This window comes from Calidris pugnax, unplaced genomic scaffold (genome assembly GCF_001431845.1).
Source record: "Calidris pugnax isolate Ruff unplaced genomic scaffold, ASM143184v1 scaffold58, whole genome shotgun sequence".
Lineage (NCBI taxonomy): Eukaryota > Metazoa > Chordata > Aves > Charadriiformes > Scolopacidae > Calidris > Calidris pugnax.
The window spans coordinates 4,298,227-4,316,955 of NW_015090868.1; the positions used below are offsets into that span (position 1 = coordinate 4,298,227).

Sequence of the window (18,729 nt, forward strand, 5' to 3'; positions counted from 1 at the left end):
GAATGTTAGGATAACATGCCTTAAAATATGAAGCTATCTAGCCAAATGTGTCACTAAAACCAGCTACCTCTGTGCTAGGGACTCCTGCTGCTCAGCAACACATCTCCATGAGTCCTTGTGAGCTCAGGCCTCAAGGAACAGAGAAAATAAATAGAAATTTTAATTAATAGGTCTGTAAGCTCTGACCTTAAGTGTTTACTCTCATGATACCAACTTATATGCACTGTGCAACTCTTTTTCATCTACGTGGCCTCACAACAACACCTAGACAGCCTCTGCTGAAAAGCAACATTGCAAATAAGGACAATGTAGGCAACTATATCAGCTGAGACATGGCAGCGGTTTTTCAGGAGATCCCACAGCAAATTAAGGACAACTCAAAAGGTGTGTTTCATTTATCTCTGTGGGCTTTGTATGTTCTTCATAGCCCCAGGGGTGCAGACAAAAAATGCAGATGTACATTCAGTTTACAAGCTGTTTAACCATCTCTGACACAAGGTCCATGAGTTTCAGGTCTCTGGGACGGTTCCACGGTCTTTCAAGTATCATGTCAAGTATTAAGCCTGAGAACATAAGAAGAAATCCGTACCTAGGTTTAACTGGAGAGGGAAAGGACAAGAAGATAGCAGAGAAAGAACCAATTTCTAGGATGGCAGTTCCAGGAAGGTGATACAGTTCAGCACTGCTCACAGCAACTCGGTTAGGAATAACAAAATGGAAACAGTTTGCTATTGGTACATGACCCTGATGGTCAGTCAAAGCTCTAAAGTCGCCTCACAAAATGAAAATGTATTGTCCTCTTAATTACTGAAAAAATTAGTGAGAATTTCAATGTTTTAATATTAATTCAGATGGAATAGTAATAAAAAAACCATCTTTGACTAATCATAACAATGAGGTCTAGAATTTAAAGCCTTTAGGACAGACTTCCATGCTAGAAAAGCCTTGAACTCCAACTATCAACACTGGGAAGTTTTCTTTAAGCATCACTTTGAGCCGACACAATCTGTGGACACCCATTTCAGCTGCCTCCTCTATTCATGCAGAGGCTGGACTATTCAATATTTAGGCAGGCATGAGGAAACTGCAGCTCTGTGTTCTTCTCTTGTATGGCTTGTTATTGAAACATCAAAATAAATACCATAGAAGAGAACTACAGACATTCCTCCCAACATCAGAATAAACACCACAGAAGCAAACTACAAACATTCCCTCCGTAGAAAGTCTGCATACTTCTGTGAAGCGTGGCTGTACAGAGCTGGAGAGCAAGTTTCTCACAGAATTTTGAAATTAAATAAACATCTCTGAAATATCTAACTTACAATCCAGAACACAGGTCCTTCCTTAAAAGCGTTAACAGAAGAAACAGTGTGAAAACCACTTGGGTTTCCTTGCTATAGGAAAACCAATAGGACCCACATTAAGTCCCCATTGCTGAGGTTGTAATAATCATCCCAGCATTTCCAGTCCACCGATTTGAGACATTCCCATATCACCATCTGAACAGACCTGGCCCATGAGTTACTCATGTGTTTCAGAAGTCATTGCTTTTTGTAAAGGTATCTATCGAAGGCACAGGGAGCAGTGCTGATTTTCAACACGGAACAAGAAAAAGTGTTAATTTTCAGAAGATCAGGTTTGGGAAGAACACTAGGAACATGCATGGAAATACAGTGATATAGTTACCTGACAGCTGAAGGGACCGATTTGGAAGACATTAAGACTGTGCTGTCTTATGTCCCAGTTTTTTGCATCCTATTCTCTACTGCAACACACACACTACCTCGGGAAAACACCAAGTATTTTATAAAAATCTCAAAACACTCTAAACAGATGACTTCAGAGTTTAGGGTGGCATTCTCTGTATAAAAATCTCAAAACACTGTAAATGACTTCAGAGTTTAGGGTGGCATTCTCTGAACCTCAGCCCCAGCCATTTCACCGTAAAGACTTCTGGAGAATGGTTGTTCTCTCACGGAATTAAATCCTTAGATCCAGCTCTTGTACTATGCTTTATTTAGTAACACTGGAAAAGTCTGGCCAAGAAAGTAACAACTACTGAGTTTACAGATATTCCCTCAAGTCTTTAATGTAAAGACTTCTGGAGAATGGTTGTTCTTACTCACGGAATTAAATCCTTAGATCCAGTTCTTGTACTATGCTTTATTTAGCAACACTGGAAAAGTCTGGCCAAGAAAGTAGCAACTATTGAGTTTACAGATATTCCCTCAAGTCTTTAAGACAAAAATAATGATGAACGCATTTAATAAGAAACTCAAATTCATATAGATTTAGATTAATTCTGCATTTATTTATATAGAGGTGGCATAACAAAAACCTGCTGGTTTATAGTCTGTTCACATTAATAGTTACACCATTTAAGCAGCTTTGCTGCCTGTTCATAAGAACATTCTCTATCAGCCTGAAGGCATTCTAAAGCTTGATCGCATGAGACAATTAAGTCATTCAGATAGATCCCATAGTTCACATGGATGAAAAACCAGCTAAAAAAAGACTATAGCTGGCTTTATATCACAGCTAGAAAGACAACAAAATAGTCCAGTTCACAGTACCGATATCTGCAAAATAAGTGTAAGCTTGATCTTTTCCTTCCTTTTCAAGAGACAAAGGAAAAAGATTAACTTATACTGTTCAACTCCTAGAATTTCCGATCTGTAGAATATTAACCGTCTTCATTCAACTAATTAATGTAATCGTATTTTTTCTTCATCCCACAGTTTACAAACAGTTCAAGTTTTTCTGCAAGATTTTCAGCCTTTCCTTTTGGAGAAACGTGTAAAGGCAGAAAGACTAACTCAACTTATTTACAAGAGCTGAAGCTCTTCACACAAGAGATGGAGAATTCAGCCTCAACACACCTATTTTGAAAGTCATGATCAGAACCAGTCAGAGATGCTACTTCTGCAATGTTAAAGACCTGACCAAAACCCTCCCTGCTTTAAAAAATACCTTAAAAAGTGGATTTTTCTATGCCTGGAGTGCTTTAAGCACAGTACAAACTACTAGCCGTTAAAAGCAGAATCTTCCTCCTGGTTTTAACTTCACTGCAGAAGATACTTAGTTTATTCCAGCGCAGAACAGGAAAGAGCTTTGAACTGTTTAAGATATTTACCCATCAAACTGTTTCCTGTGTGATTCCCAAGGGAACTTATTTCCCATGAGCTGCAGGGTACAGTATTAGAAGACGTTGAAAGAAAAGCAGATCAAAACCCTCCCTGCTTTAAAAAATACCTTAAAAAGTGGATTTTTCTATGCCTGGAGTGCTTTAAGCACAGTACAAACTACTAGCCGTTAAAAGCAGAATCTTCCTCCTGGTTTTAACTTCACTGCAGAAGATACTTAGTTTATTCCAGCGCAGAACAGGAAAGAGCTTTGAACTGTTTAAGATATTTACCCATCAAACTGTTTCCTGTGTGATTCCCAAGGGAACTTATTTCCCATGAGCTGCAGGGTACAGTATTAGAAGACATTGAAAGAAAAGCAGAGTTGGTTCAACAACAGGAGAAGTTTTACTTCATGGAAAATTTCCCATATTACCATAGAAAGTTGGGGGTGGGGGTTGAAAGAAAAGCAGATTTGGTTCAACAACAGGACAAGTTTTACTTCATGGAAAATTTCCCCATATTACCATAGAAAGTTGGGGGTGGGGTGGTTTAATGGGTACACAAAACTTAAAATTACTGTTTAGACAATACTGAAATACAGTTTATTCGGAAACTGCCCCACAGAGCTCTGCAACGCGTACTCTCTATCAGAACTGTTGTTGGGGGGAAGTTGAGGGGCTTTGTTTCTTTTTTTAAAGTTTAAGACTTCTGGGACTTTGTCATATGAACAGAAATTTTTCTGAACTGAAGGAAATTAATTTTGCACTTAACCTTGTCTCTGCAAAGTTGGGGACTCAAGACAAACAATGTCTGTCTATAATCTCTAATAACAATCTTAATGATGATGTTTATGTTATACAGCAGGAAAAGTGTATTATAAGTGAATTCTCGGATAAAGCCATTAAAAAAGAAAGCTCAGAGTGCTGAGAGAGAAGCAGTTTGCTCTCTGTTGCCAGCACTGTTTGCTCTGTATGTTGCCAGCACCATGATCTATGCATTTAAGACTTCTGGGACTTTGTCATATGAACAGAAATTTTTCTGAACTGAAGGAAATTAATTTTGCACTTAACCTTGTCTCTGCAAAGTTGGGGACTCAAGACAAACAATGTCTGTCTATAATCTCTAATAACAATCTTAATGATGATGTTTATGTTATACAGCAGGAAAAGTGTATTATAAGTGAATTCTCGGATAAAGCCATTAAAAAAGAAAGCTCAGAGTGCTGAGAGAGAAGCAGTTTGCTCTCTGTTTTCTGTATGTTGCCAGCACCATGATCTATGCAAGAACTGCCACCAAAGGGACTATCTTTCCTGCCTTGTTTTTAACTCGGGAGAGTTGCCCAATCCCACCTGCTCTATGACCTGAGCACTGATGTTCGTACGCACGAGGGTCTTTTCAAGTCTCCATTTAAAAAGAACACTGCTCGCACAGTTTCTTCTACAACTTGCAAAAAACTTCTGCCAACAACAAAAACACCTCCCCCCCCGCCAAAAAAAAGCCAACACAAAGCCTTTAGAGCAGATATGAAAGGAGAAACAGACCTAAAAAGTCACTTGACCAGATGTTCCTCATCATGAGGGTAACTTGCCATACCATGCTGAAGACTACTAATGGCCAACTGGATGGAAGAATTCACTGAAGACCCGAGATTTGACACTCATAATGACATTAATCAGCTCTCAAATTATAATCTTCCCAATTTTTAAAGAAAGTTCACACATTTTCATTACAGATTTTAAAACATCAATGATTTTTTTGTTGTTAAAAAGGACAAGCACAGCAAGATGTATATTAATCTCTTGTTTTCCAGACATTGAAAGTGCAAGTATTTTGAGGGTAACCTATCCCACCAGTGAATCTACAACATAAGAAGAGATCTTTCGCTTTGTTTCCCGTGATTTTCAACAGCAATGAGTAAGGACGTGAAAGAAAGGCGTGTTACCTGAACCTTAACGTATACCTCCAAAAACTTTTGTCTGAACCAGAGTACTGTGTTAGTAGAAGCATTCTGTCCCAACGTAAGAATTTGAGCAAGAAGCCAGCATCTACCTTTAACAACCTGTTCCAAGAGACAGCTTCAGGGACTGTTACAATTATACCTCAATTCTCCACTTGAGCTTGATCAGCACTACTGCTCCCTTTTGCAATAAGCCACCCGACTGAAGTTATTCCTCCCCCCAGTGTTATATTTTTCTCACAGATGATTAAAACAAGCAGCCTTCTAACCTCTTTAAAAGGTTAAGACAACAGAAAACCATCTGTCATGATGGAGCACATGCTGGTTTTGGATGAAGCTGTTTTGATTTCCATGGCTTCTGTAGCCTTTAGTAGCTGACTCCACTATGTATGCTCCATCATAACACCAAGAGAGATGACATAAATCATATTGGTTTTATTTGATAGGACTTTTATGGGTATATCCAGCACTTACCCTAGCTTTCCTGACAGCACTGTTGTGTCACAATCTTAAGTGTAACTGGTTATCCATAATACACCATATGTCCCTTTCAGGGTCACTGAACAACAGGATAAAGCTTTCTGATAAATATTTGCCCTCTTTATTCCCAAAATAATAGCTTTACCTTTGGAAGTGCCAAAAAGGATATTTGTTTTTGCTCGGCTTACGTAGCACCAGGGATTATTGTACTGTAACTTGTCCTTAACCTTCAGTCAATAATAGAGACACGAGATGTGAATTACCCACCACACACAGACCCTGCACTGTCACAGCCTGCACAGGTATTAGGAGTAGGTCAGTGTTTCTACAGGGAGGGCTGGAGAAACAAGGGAAAGAGCACTAAATTTACACCTTTTTAAAGCCAGTTTTGCACCCAATTCAAAATTCCAGGGTCAACCTTTAAAGTCATCTTTACATTAAGACATTACAGTAAGTGCACAAGTACACTCTTACTTTCAGTTAGCAAATTAAGAAGCATAATAAAACATATTATGCCCAAGAAGGTAATTTTGCCTAAACAGTAAAGCCAGTGCTGAAGCAATATGCCACAGAACTTGCAGAAGTTGTTTGATCCAGTGGAATATCACCCATGAAAAAATACCATAGAATTCACACAAAGGAGTCTTGTGACTGTTTTAACAGGAGGGAGGAATGAACACCTGCAAACACACAAGTCTCACCAGTTTTACAGACACACTAACAGCACGTTGTGTCTGGCTTGGCATCACGGCTGTAAATGAATGGAAAATGAATAAAGAGCACAAGCAGTCAAGAGAACAGAGATCATATCCTAGAAATGTCTGCTGTTTTATCCATCCTTGAATTAATGTTAAAAGCAACATTAACAACTCAGCGAGACACTTAATTAATGCATTACTATGGTAATCAATTTATTACCAGGGTCTTGCCTCAAGAAACTACTCCTGACTCTTCACACAGAGCACACGGGCAATAAATAGAAGTGGGATTGGAACTCCTCACAGAACAAGGGTAAAAGCTGTAGAGTTAACTATGGCACTGAAATAAAAGAACAGAAGCTTCAGCTAGCTAAAAAGCACTAGAACAAAGCTTCACTATAGTATCAAGGCCACTAAAGGGGAAAAAAAAATAAAATAGTGGGCTCCATTCTGCATGGTACCAGCTGGCATTATTTCAGTTCATTTCAAAAAAGATCATTTGTCTTTTCGTAAAATGTAAGACATTGTACTGCAGAATGTCCAAGCAGCTACACAATATTTTTATTCTGTTGTAAGAACTATCTGCAACTACGAAGATGGGAAAAAAATAAATTACTGCATCAGAAAGCTTTGCATGCATAAATGGAAAACTATACTAATGCTCTGGACACGTTTGAAATGTATTAACTTGAAAGTCTAACATATCATCCGGTTTTGGAATCTGCTTTGGCACAGAAAACAGTTCAGGTACAAACACTGAAAAACAGCTATTCACCTGGCAGAAGTATGATGCTAAAGAGCATTTGCTAAAAAAATCACTAAATATTACAGCCAATTTGGAGTGTGTAGCCCTGTTTTTAGGGCATCGAACATAATACTTCATGGCTACGTGGCTACATTCTTTATTAGGTTGGAAAAGATGAATCACAAGAAAAGTTATATTAAGCTAGTAAAAAAGGGGGAGGGAGTGCTAATTATTTTTCTTCATGGAAAATACAGAGAAAGTGCCATGCTAAATTTAGGGAAAAATAAAGTTATATTTTAAGGCTATCATAAGCAAGTGGAAGAGGAATTTAATTTTCTGTTTCCAGTCCAGAAATGGACTTTGTTGCTTATCATGAATTTCCTCAACCAACCTAATTAAGACATCATGTTGCTAGCTTTATCACCCTCTATGCTCCTGTATAAAGAACCTCATTATGAGGTCATGATGCTCAGTGTTGGGCTATACCTAAACCAAACCAGTAGTTTGGCAAATTATCAATAAAAGCAACAAACACATAAGAACTTTATCCAGAGTCTTCTGCTTGCTGTATGACAGAAGCCGTGACTTCTAACAGGAGATACTGAGCAAGGTACTTGGTCACGATTAATATGCAGACATTTGACAGCCAAGTGAGTAAAAGGCAGAAGCATTTGACTCACGTTATGACTCCAGTGAATTAAAACCATACTGCCACAGCACCAGAGTTACAGGTCAGAACCGACTGACCCACTAATTCCAGACTCAAATTTATAACATCTGCTTGGCTGCGGCACCTCTTTCACAAAGACATCTGCTATTCACTCAAGGGACGCAGGGCTTTCCAGTGATCTTCAGTATCTTTCAAAAAGGGCTTTTCAATGAGTAATTAATTACAAGCAGCTTTTAATTCAGCAAATACACACTGGTGCTGGGGAAACTAATTTAGACTGCCAACTCTCTTGAAAAGACCTGGAAATTGCTGCAAGAAGAAACATCCTCTGAAGACTTTTCTGTCTCCTGGCACATAGGAACTAGCACCAGGTGTCCTGACCAGCATAAACACTAAAAACAAACCCAATATGAAGTCCTTAAAAATCTGCCAGATTTTGGAACGCCATCTGCCACTTAATCAGCAGTCATTCCTCCCCTTGCCGTACAAGCAGACACACACATCACCACACTCAGATAGTTCCAACTTCTTATTCAAGTGACACAGAGACAGCTGACACCAAAAGGGGACCTAACACCAACCTTCCAGAAAAACCTGTTATTCTGCATGAGTCTTCTATATTTTTTTTTTCTCTTTAAAGCCACAACACATGAGCTTTAATCATTACTTACCTCGCTGTGATTAAATAGCAAAAACTACATCCCAGCTTCATTATTTTTTTGTCACAGTTAAAAACCTCCTCTGGCTTTGCTGGCAACAGAGAGTGACTGATAGCACGGGCTGCATTCTAAAAGCTGGGGAGCCAGAAGGCAGTAAGTAGGAAAAAAGCCCCAAGACTTCTCTCCGTATCTCTTGAAACTGGAATCAGTGATGGTTTACAGAATTATCTGTTGCAAAACTGTTCTTACAAGAAAAAAAACATTATACTAATGTAATGTATAAACGTAAAGTAAGTTACACCACAGAAAATGTAAAAATGCATTCAGAAAACTCACCAGAACCCAAAGAAGATAGGCTTTGGCGTCCATTTCTTCCAGGAGTACCTACGATGTTCAGAAAAAGAAGAAAAAAAAAAAAAAAGAAGGAGAATTACACTTCAAGCCAGTAAGGGGCAGCAGGGATGTCTTTTTATAGATTCTTTCTATATAAGCTCCTCAAACTTCACAACTTCATTTTCTTTCTTGTGATGGCTGATGGCACAGCCAGCTAACTCTCAGCCAGCAAGAGTTAGAATTATAAGGTTAAACTATTTGGAAAAATCATAATGAATTCCCAATAATCCAAACATTTTTATTTTTTTTTTAATTACAATTATCATACTTCATTTAAGCCAGGTCTCTCTGTTTAGTTTACTCAGTCATAGAGGACCACAGACAATAAAACCCAATCGTCTGTACTGGCATCATAGTAATTTTTTTCCACCTGTATACTCTAGTTATTCATCTAAAAGGAAATATAAATTAAAAGCACCCTCAAATGTGCTAGCAATTAAGTTAGATATAAATGAAAGTATTGAGAAGGTTAATCTACCCTAATTTTTTTTAGATTCATATGAAAACTGACCTAAGAACCTCATTATTTTGAAGGATATTAATTAAATGAAAGCACTCTTTTGGACCGCTAAGTGTTAAGTGTGAAAGTCACGTGGAGAAGTTTATAAAAAGTCTGTTGACAACATCTATCAGCTTTCTTCAGGCTTCACAAATAGTGCGTGATCCAATGGCAGGTATTTCAATAGGAAACAATTTGCTTGTCCCTCACCTCAGCCGTGCAAATGGAACTTTGCTCCCAAAGGGAGAACTTCGTCTTACAGAGCTCGCCTGAGGATTCCTATCTATTCTATTGATTCACTCTAGTAAAAATTACTAATTTCAATTAAAAGTTAAAGGTAAAACAAGCATCTGATACAGAAACATTAAGTGGAGTAAATATTACCCTCAACAGCCAAAGTTGGTCAGCACACGCTCACAAGAATGTTGCTTAATTTAAACACAAACTTGGGAAATCTAGTCTGGGTTGTGCCTTGCAAGCATACCATCTTATAAGCAGGTGACAGAACATCATTTTACAGATATTATCAAGTATTCCGAGTCCTCATGGGAGGCAAGTTTCAAGCAGATAGCAGAGAGTGAATGCCCTGATTTTTCCCTCCCAGATAAATACCTCAGGAACACTTTGCAGTGCCAGTCTCCGATACTAAGAACTACAAGGAAAAAGAGCAGACTGACCGCCTCAGTTACTCTGAAGTCATAGAGCAGCTGTGCCCTTTCTCAAGATAGAGAAATTCAAGAAAATAAGTGAAAAATTGACTTTCCCCAACAGCTGATTACCTCTGGCCTCACTGACTCTCCTTGCCGAGTGCAGTGGCCCGCATGACTTTGGTATGCACTGGTTCAGTAAAGCAGACTTGGCCTTGGCTCCTAGAAGTAGAAGCTTAGATTAGTTTTTAAAGTACAACTATGGCAGCAATTAATGACATGCCTAATGTTACATATCTACAGTTAAGATGCACAAATCTACTCAAACACAAAAAGAGACACCTAGAAAATTTAAGCTATATTTAAAGTTAACTTCGCTTTACCAGAACTCTCACCGGAAGAAATAAAAAGGTAGTTTTAATAAAGCAGAAGAAAACATTGCTAAAGATTTCACTTTCGCACTAAGATCGAATTACTTAATCTCCAAATGGTAGCAAACCCAGCTATGGAAACACTGGCTGAAAGGGACCACCAAGGTGCAATCAGTTGACCGTGCTTCTGTCTAGCCAAGCCTCACAGATCTCCAGGAAGGGAGGCTCTATGGCCCTGCTGGGCAATGCTCCATCTCCCACTCCACAATGGGCAACCATTTCCCATTGCCACATCATCTGAGAAGACTTTGGCACCATCACCTTCATAGCCGTGTTCTTCACGTTACTGCAGGCTGTTACTTATCTCCCCTCACTTTCCTTTTTGCCTGACTACACAACCTCAACTCCCTCGACCTCTCCTCACGGGTCACATGGTCAGAGACCATGACCATCTTTCCTAAGTCTCCAGTTGACCTTTCCAGTTTCAAAACAACCCTCTTGAACTGGGAAGGCCCCAAAACACAACAGAGTAGCCCAAGTAACACTGAGCTGAGGAGGAATATCAGCTTCTTCTGGCCACATGGTTCCTGCAGACACCAAGGCACACTTCTAGCACCCAGGTCACTGAAGATGTTGAGCAATGCATAGCTGTGTCGCATATGATGGACCCCAACAGAAAGCATCAGCTTGTCAGACAGATGTATAATTTGTGTTTGTTTCCAAGTGATTTACAGTTTGTGGCAAATTCTATTTCTTTTCACTGTTTACCATTTTAAAGCGTGTCATTATAGCGTGACACTTGGCAGGCATCTCTTCTATTTATTCTCAATTATGTCAGATACCAGCTTAAAACTTACTTAAGCCTAAAGCAGGAGCACAGTATTTAGTTATGTTTATCCAATTACAATAACCAGTTCACCACAAAGATGGTCAGAAGCAAGCTGATTATAACTAGGATTTAGGAGAGAGACACAGCAAGCTTATTTATCTGCTCCCATTATGTCTTTAATTGTGGCCAGAGAATGACTTGTCAACTGCTGTTTGTGGCTTGAGTGGAGAAGCCCTGTCTTTCGATCGAGTGCTCCTGCCTCAAAGACGAAGAGAAATCAGAATAGTGCTTAATACAAAGCCAGAAATTAAGTTTAAATTAATGTTTCCTTTAGCATCAGATTGATGAAGCACAATTGTCTTATTCCCACTAAAAATTAGAGTAAACCTCTGCTTCCACTTCAGCCAGTAAGAAGAGTACCAAGAAAAAGCAGCATGAAGAAAGAGATAAGAACTGTTTCTGGGGCTCTTCCCTTGGAAGGATGGGACAATGCCATTTATCTACGAAAGGAGATACTTCATCTAGTAATACCTTATTCAAAAAAATATCCCCATCCCTCAAGATCCTTTCTGTCCTGAAAGGGGTGAAGATAATGCCAAGTCTGCATGAAGACGAGGACAACCAGGATAAATTCAGGGTAAGTCCACCCAGCAGATCACCAGCAGCCACAGAGTCTGTGCCTGAGCTTTGTGACAAAAAAGAACCCATTAAAACGACGTAAACACCTGCCATGTAGCAAAGTGCATTTAATCCCTGTGCCATGCAGACCTTAGCCATATCAGAGCACAGACCTTCTCCTCATTTGCCTGAAATATCCCAGTCAATTATGACAATATAAAGGACATTTTACCCTTCTTATGAAATCTTACAGAACTTGAAGCACCACTGATATGATTTTACTTCCTTGAGCTATTTTCCACGACCACTGTTTAATAAACACTGCTTCAGGAGGCAGGTAAGGTTCCATAACAGCAATAATTTATCTACAAACAAACCTATATACCTTTTGGAGTTGACTTCAATGAGTGTATTCTAGGTCTCGGTCCTGCTTTCACAGGGGCAGATCCCAGAGTACCATTCTGGCAGGCTGGTTTCGAAGGCCATTCTCCATTCTTGATGATGACCGTGGCATTTGCAGCTGCAACATAGAATGACAAAGAATTTGCTCTAGGCAGTATCTAGTTTGGGGAAAATTAAATCTTAAAACAAGCCTGTTTTACCCAAGGCTAAAGTCAGGGGAAACAAGCGGGAATAAAAATATGATGACCACCTCTGACATCTTCAGTGCCACCTCCACACCCTTCCATCCTTTTTGTGGGACACTAAACATGTGTGAGCCCAACTGCATTCACCAGCTACCAAACAACTTTTAAGGCTCCTGTTGTCTCTGTTCATAACAGTGACTCCCTCAGTGACAGCAGACCTCAGAAGACACCCAACCTCCTCAAAGAGGGAGATGAAGTCATACAGCAAGATGCTCCCTGCAAAAAGGGTCAGACGGACCCAAACTGGGAGAGGCAGGACAATAAGCAATTGTATCTCACATCTAAATCGGGTTCCCAACTAAGAGGGCAGTTGCTACAGAAGACCTTTTGTTCCATTTCAGAAGAACTTGAGAGACCTTATTTGGCTTATTGTCACAATGGAAATTTTTCCTTGGAAAAAAGGAAACCTGAAATTTGGGAAAAGCATTGTTTTATTTTTCCAGAAAAAATATGAAAACAATTCTAAAGTATAGATTGATTACACTTTGGTTCAGCTACTAAAAAATTATGTATACTGACACATTAAAGAATAAGAAATTGACATTGCATTTACCAGAGACAAGCAAAAACCAAGTCACACTGGAATAGTTTGTCACACTTGCTTTTTTTCTCTCGCCATTTAAAGAAAAAAAAAGGGGGGGGCTTCATATAATATCAAGTTTGTCTCAGATTACCTTTAAAAAACATCAGCCTTGTTAAAATGCTAATGTGAATTACATATCTAATATTGTTCACCAAAAGACAAAACATATCCTTGAGATATTTAGTGTCTTTAAACGCATTAGCATAAGCCACAAACTAACTGCTTTAAAGAGATGCTTTTTGGCCCCTAATCAATACATTTTCAACAACAGAAAGAGGGACAGAACTGCTTTCTCTTTTAGAAACACATGCAACTAAAGTCCTCTGTTTGAAAAAACTGGAGCCTCTCTAAGGCACAAAAGCTAAATATTTGCAAAAAAAAAATCTATACATGATGAAAAAACTTGCATAACACATCAATAACATAATTAGGCTGCAGGAATCTGACCCTGATCAGCATCAGATGATTCCAATCGATTTGTTTTAGTAAAGCAAGAGGCCCGAAGCAGTCCTTAAATTTTTCCACAAATCACTATATTAAGGATTTTTGCTCAGGATAACAAGTGCCTACAAACTGCTGAGTGACCTTCTTCTAAATCAAGAGTGTACCACAGAAAAAATAGTTTGGGTGAGTGCACTTCTGCCATGGGACTGGTCAGGGCATTGTTTCTGCCTACGAGAAGCTGTGGAGTCAGGTAACCAGGCTGCACACAGGAAAAAAGGTGGCAAATTTGGCAAGTTTGGCCAATGTATGATTCAAAGACGGTTACTCATAGGGTTAGGAACAGGTACTGCAATCTTGAGCAAAGACAGACAGGTATGAAGTGATCTCACCCCAGACAACTCAACTTATTAAAAGAATTTTAGTGAAGTATCGACTGAAGGAAAAGGCAGCTCCAAGTCAATTGCTCGACCCAACTTTCTAACTTCTGAAACACTATTTCCATTGTATGCAATTATTCTAATGCCATTCAAATTTGGATTCTTGCTTTTAACCTGAGAGTTTAAACATTTCAGTATGTTCAAATGATGTATTTTCAGTTCAGCACTGAAACTGAGGAAATTATTGTTAAAAACTCAATTTTTCAATGCTCCAACTGACAGCTTGCAGTCCAAATATGTTTTTAACACCAACATTTCAAAACTCATTGTTTACAAACTGCTCAAATAGTAAGTCTTCTTAAAGAAAAGAATCATAAAACTCGAGTGCTCATCAGACACACACACACACACCCCCCCCCCAATACTGCCACAGGAAATTACCAGTCCAAGAATATCCCATAACAAAGGGCTGAGCTGACACAGCGGGAGGAATGCTCTCTTTTGTAATTTTTTTTTCCCCTCCCCTAACACAAGGCAAACTCCTTAAGCAAAACAAGCCAAGTGACTTTGTCGATTTAATACTGTTGACAGGACCACAATAGTTCGTCATAAATTTTTTAACACTGACAGCAGAAGCCTCCCATCCTGATCTCTGTGTCCCCCACCAAACTAAAAAACACATTTTAGGTTCACAAGTATGGATTTTTTTCCTGACATTATTGTATAGTAGACTTAATGAAAAAATAAAAAACAAGAACAGCACTGTACTTAAAACATTAGCGTACGAAGTAGATTCACTAGTTCTTTCCAATTTGATATGAAGTCATTAAAACTTCACTACACTAACAAGTGAATCATGTGTAACCTAATTTCATTATACTCACAAAACCTGACCAGACTTCAATCACTCTCATCAAGTGTAACAATTTAACTAAAGAAAAGTCATCTCACGGCAAAATCAGCAAATCAGAGCATTGCATACATTTACCAACCTCCACAAAACAAAAGACATGCTTTTTAAAAAAAAAAAAAGAAAGAAAGATACATGCTTTTTAAAAAAAAAAAAAAAAAAGAAAGAATAAAGGAATTCAACCTACTTCTTTTCCCAGTAAACGTGGCTAACAAAGGAACAATACAAAAGCTGTAGGATCCCACTACCAGCAGTGTCAGTAAGGTAATATCGTAGTGGCTTCCCGAGTCAGTCGGTGGTGTTAGTGTAGAATTGATGAAAATAATAGGAGAAAAATTAGTTTCTGTGCAACTGCGGAGTCCTCCTGGTATAGTCATTTAAAAAGGATCAAAGCAGGCTGAAAGCCAAAGATACTGCAGCCATGTTCAACCTCTCATATTGCTCCCGCTTGCTCTTCGTGAATCGGAGTGGAAAAAAATTGTTAAGCTTCAAGGCAGTGGACAAAAACAGATTAAAGCGGCTAGCAAATCAGGCTAAATAAGGAGTCATCTGTTTGGATACTTAATCTGAATACACTTCTTTGTTATGAAGCGATGACCCTTTCCTTTGTTACATGAGGGAGTATAATGAAGAGAGGACAAAGCTGCTTAGGAATTCCAGATACATCCTAAACCTGAACAGCAAAAGTCAACATGGCTGTCAGGGTAACAGCACCGACCCGGCTACACAGGAACAGGCGCTGCATATTTTATTGCACGTACTCTTATTCCTTTGAGGAATATATTAGGTCTTAGGTTTTTTTCTTTTTCTTTTTTTTTTTTTTTTTAATGAAGGCACTACAGGGAAGAAAAAAAGAGCAAGAGAAAATTTAGTTATATATGAATGCATGCATATGCGCATACATAAACTACAAACGTATGTTAAATCCCAGTTCTCTTTTTCAGTCCATTGAAGGCGGCTTTAAATGACATCTGGCACAAAGGAAAGGCCTTTGCCCAGCCTCCAAGATGTACCAAATGACGCGATGGTAACAGAATATTTGAATGTCCTCATTTGAATACGTGTAGCTGGGAACACCGATATGTCTGACACTCACTCCTGTGTTACTTCCTTCATGTTTTTGCCACTCGAATTCCCACAACTGCTGCTACAGACCCTTCTGTAGAGCTTCAAATCAAAGCTAGTTCTCTTATTTTTCTCCCTAGTTTTAATCAAGATAGATTTGGTTCAGGTCATACAGTTACCTTAGAAATTACAGAAGTCTACCCATGCAAAGTTTTACCTTCTAAAAGCAGTTTCACTTACCTCCTTTTGATCTCATCTACACGTTTTGTCTTAAAACTCAAAGCAGACACGTTCTAGTTCAAAAAAAGCCTTTAGTATCAAAAATCTGTAATGTGCTGCTCCAGCTACTACAATATGTTATCCGTTCACATCATTCAAACTTATTTCCTACTACACATGTAATATGTAAACACAAGGAAACTGCTGCTCAAGAAGACCCGCTGGTTTTGTGGTGTTTCAGGATGGAAGAGGAGCTGTACTGAAACCTCTACTCATCAAACCACAATCCAAGGCTTAAAGCTCCTTCGTGTGCCATGTCTCAAGAAGGAAAGTTGTAAGTAAAGAGGCAAAAAGCCCTAGAACTAATAGTAAGTTGTACAATGAGAATTAACACAGACTTTTGTCAGACAGGAGGCAGACAGTTGATGCTGACTGTCAGTTAACACCCGTAACCCTGGCAGATACTTACAATTACTGCTGAGAAGACTCCGCTCGCTCTGGGTGCTGCTGACCGAGGAGATGCTGGGGGTCCTCTCAAGCCCTAACCTTTTGACAGGCACTTTGGATTTGGTGAGCAATTTACCGGGGGTAGCCCAGGAGGCTGGAGAATTTTTCACGGAGGCTTGCTTCTCTCTTGGCAAAGATGCTGTACCTGTCAGTTGCAGGGGGGAAAGGGGAGGGAGGGAAAAGAATAAAGGAGTTGGAAATAAGTTTAAATAATTGCTTCTGCTATGTATGTGCCTACAAGTAAAAAGATTTACACATTAAAAATACACATAAAAGGCTTAATCTACCTCACATTAACATGGTAAAAAATCCTGTAAATGCAGAAAACCAGTTGGAAGGATTTAAAGGATCCCGTTTTACTGCATATTGACCTCAGGAACAAGTCACAAGTGTTACAGACTGGCCTTCAAGAAAGACATCCGCACACACAAAAGGCCTTTCTTGTACTTTTCCACCTCTACGTATTAGTTATCTGTACTGTCAATCCCATAAAAATTATAACATCCAGCTCAAAGACAATCCAAGAAACATTATTTTGTTTATTCTCCCCCCATCCACACACAGATCTCCCCCCTAATTTGCACTTTAAAAGATAATATCCTTTCAAGGACAAACACAGCATGAGAGTATCAAATTGTGTTGTACTCAGATAATACACCAAAAACTGACTAGTTCTGTAGAACTAGTTAAACAGCACTCCCCAGAACCAAGTTCCTAATGGCCAACTGGGATAGACACATTTTTGCATTAATTGGTGTTTTCATTTGAGCTTGTTGAATACAAACGCCCAATAGCTAAATTAATCCAACAGAAAGAGCATCCATACAGGGGACAGGTGTGCCACCCTCAGACCAAAGCTTACTCTTGCACTACTAACAAAGCCAACTACATTTTCCGCAAGAAAATTTGAGATTAAATTAAGCTTTTAGTTTATTTCTGAAAAGCGTGCACCCAGATGAAAACTACAGTGGCACAAAAGAAATTAGGTACACACAGACTTGTCTTGCCAGCGCTGGGTTGACTCCTGTCAGCTCTGATTCAAGATCTTTATACTACGGCATAACTATGAAAAAGAGGTTTTCTATTTGGTAAAAAACAACCAAACAAAAACAGAATTATGGGAAACAGATCTGCATATGCCTTTTCTAAATATTTTTTTTATTATAATAAAATATATTTTACAATATATCTCAACTTCTGAAGTCATTACCATTTTCAACTCTGACTGACATAGTTTATCTTACTTGAAGTGTTTCAGATTTGACTTAGAACAATCAAGTTTCTATTTAAAGGGAATACTGTTGCCTTTATTTTTGTTACCATAAACCACATTTCAATTTTGCTTAAGCTATGCAAGAGGCTACTGAAATATTACAAAATCAGCTAGTAATGTCACTTTATTCAACATTGGCTTTGCTGCAGGATCTCCACTCTTAAACACCAATGACCAAGAAACCATCAATTTGCACTAAACCAGCATGATATTAAGGGGATTACATTAAGATTTAGGCAAGACAGACATTTAAGCTCAATGTCTGCTTTTCAACAGTAGGTGGTGTGACAGGACTAGGTAACTTGTCTCAAAGTATTCCACTTCAAGTACACAAAACTGGCAAGAGCACTAGTAAAGGAACATCCAAGCTATTTCCCTCAGTTCAGATCAACTCAGTAACAAAAGAGAAACCCTACATACAACATATATTAAACATACATTAGGATACTAGAAAGTACAGGTCACGAAATAAGTTTGATATCACATTTGACGTCAGATGTCTCTTCAGAGGCGCAGAACTGTGATTCTGTCTACAGCTCTACCATAGGTTGGTATTAAATCTGAGACAAAAAATCAGTCATGTTTTAGAATATTTGGCAAGTTACTGCAATGGACACTTGGATATCTTCAACTCACTAAAGAGCATCCAGCCTTCACTGTGCTATGAGAAACACCATAAACCACAAACACACACTTACTGAAAACATTTCTAAAACACAGCGCTCCAGACCATGTATCTGAAATTGTTTGTGTGTTTGGGGGAAAAAAAAAAACAACTTCTATGACATCTAAACTTCATATAGCAAGTCTGACAGCTCTCTCTAAAACTTTCCACATTGTTTTCTAAAAGCTCATTTCATTAATGGATCAACATTCCAGAACAGTAATTAATCCAAACGAGTCAGAAATTCCTTTTTCTAAACAGCCTCTCAGCAAGACAAGGTGCAAAAACCCAACCAGCCCGCTCCCCCAAAAACAAACAAACATAAAGGGGCTGCTGTGCAAACAAATGC

General features: G+C 38.8%; 1 protein-coding gene across 2 annotated transcripts in view; it reads right to left on the reverse strand.

The window, feature by feature from the left end:
* The window catches only part of MTUS1 (microtubule associated tumor suppressor 1), a 94,514-nt gene that overhangs the window by 61,335 nt on the left and 14,450 nt on the right, over positions 1–18,729 (reverse strand). For both annotated transcript variants that reach the window (XR_001412448.1, XM_014945556.1), the window contains exons 3-6: positions 16,406–16,588; positions 12,077–12,211; positions 10,006–10,095; positions 8,671–8,718 (exon numbers count right to left, since the gene is read on the reverse strand). Coding sequence is in view for 1 of the 2 variants with exons in the window: in XM_014945556.1 (XP_014801042.1) it covers positions 8,671–8,718; positions 10,006–10,095; positions 12,077–12,211; positions 16,406–16,588 (456 nt within the window). In the remaining variant the exon portion in view is untranslated. The remainder of the gene's footprint in view (positions 1–8,670; positions 8,719–10,005; positions 10,096–12,076; positions 12,212–16,405; positions 16,589–18,729) is intronic.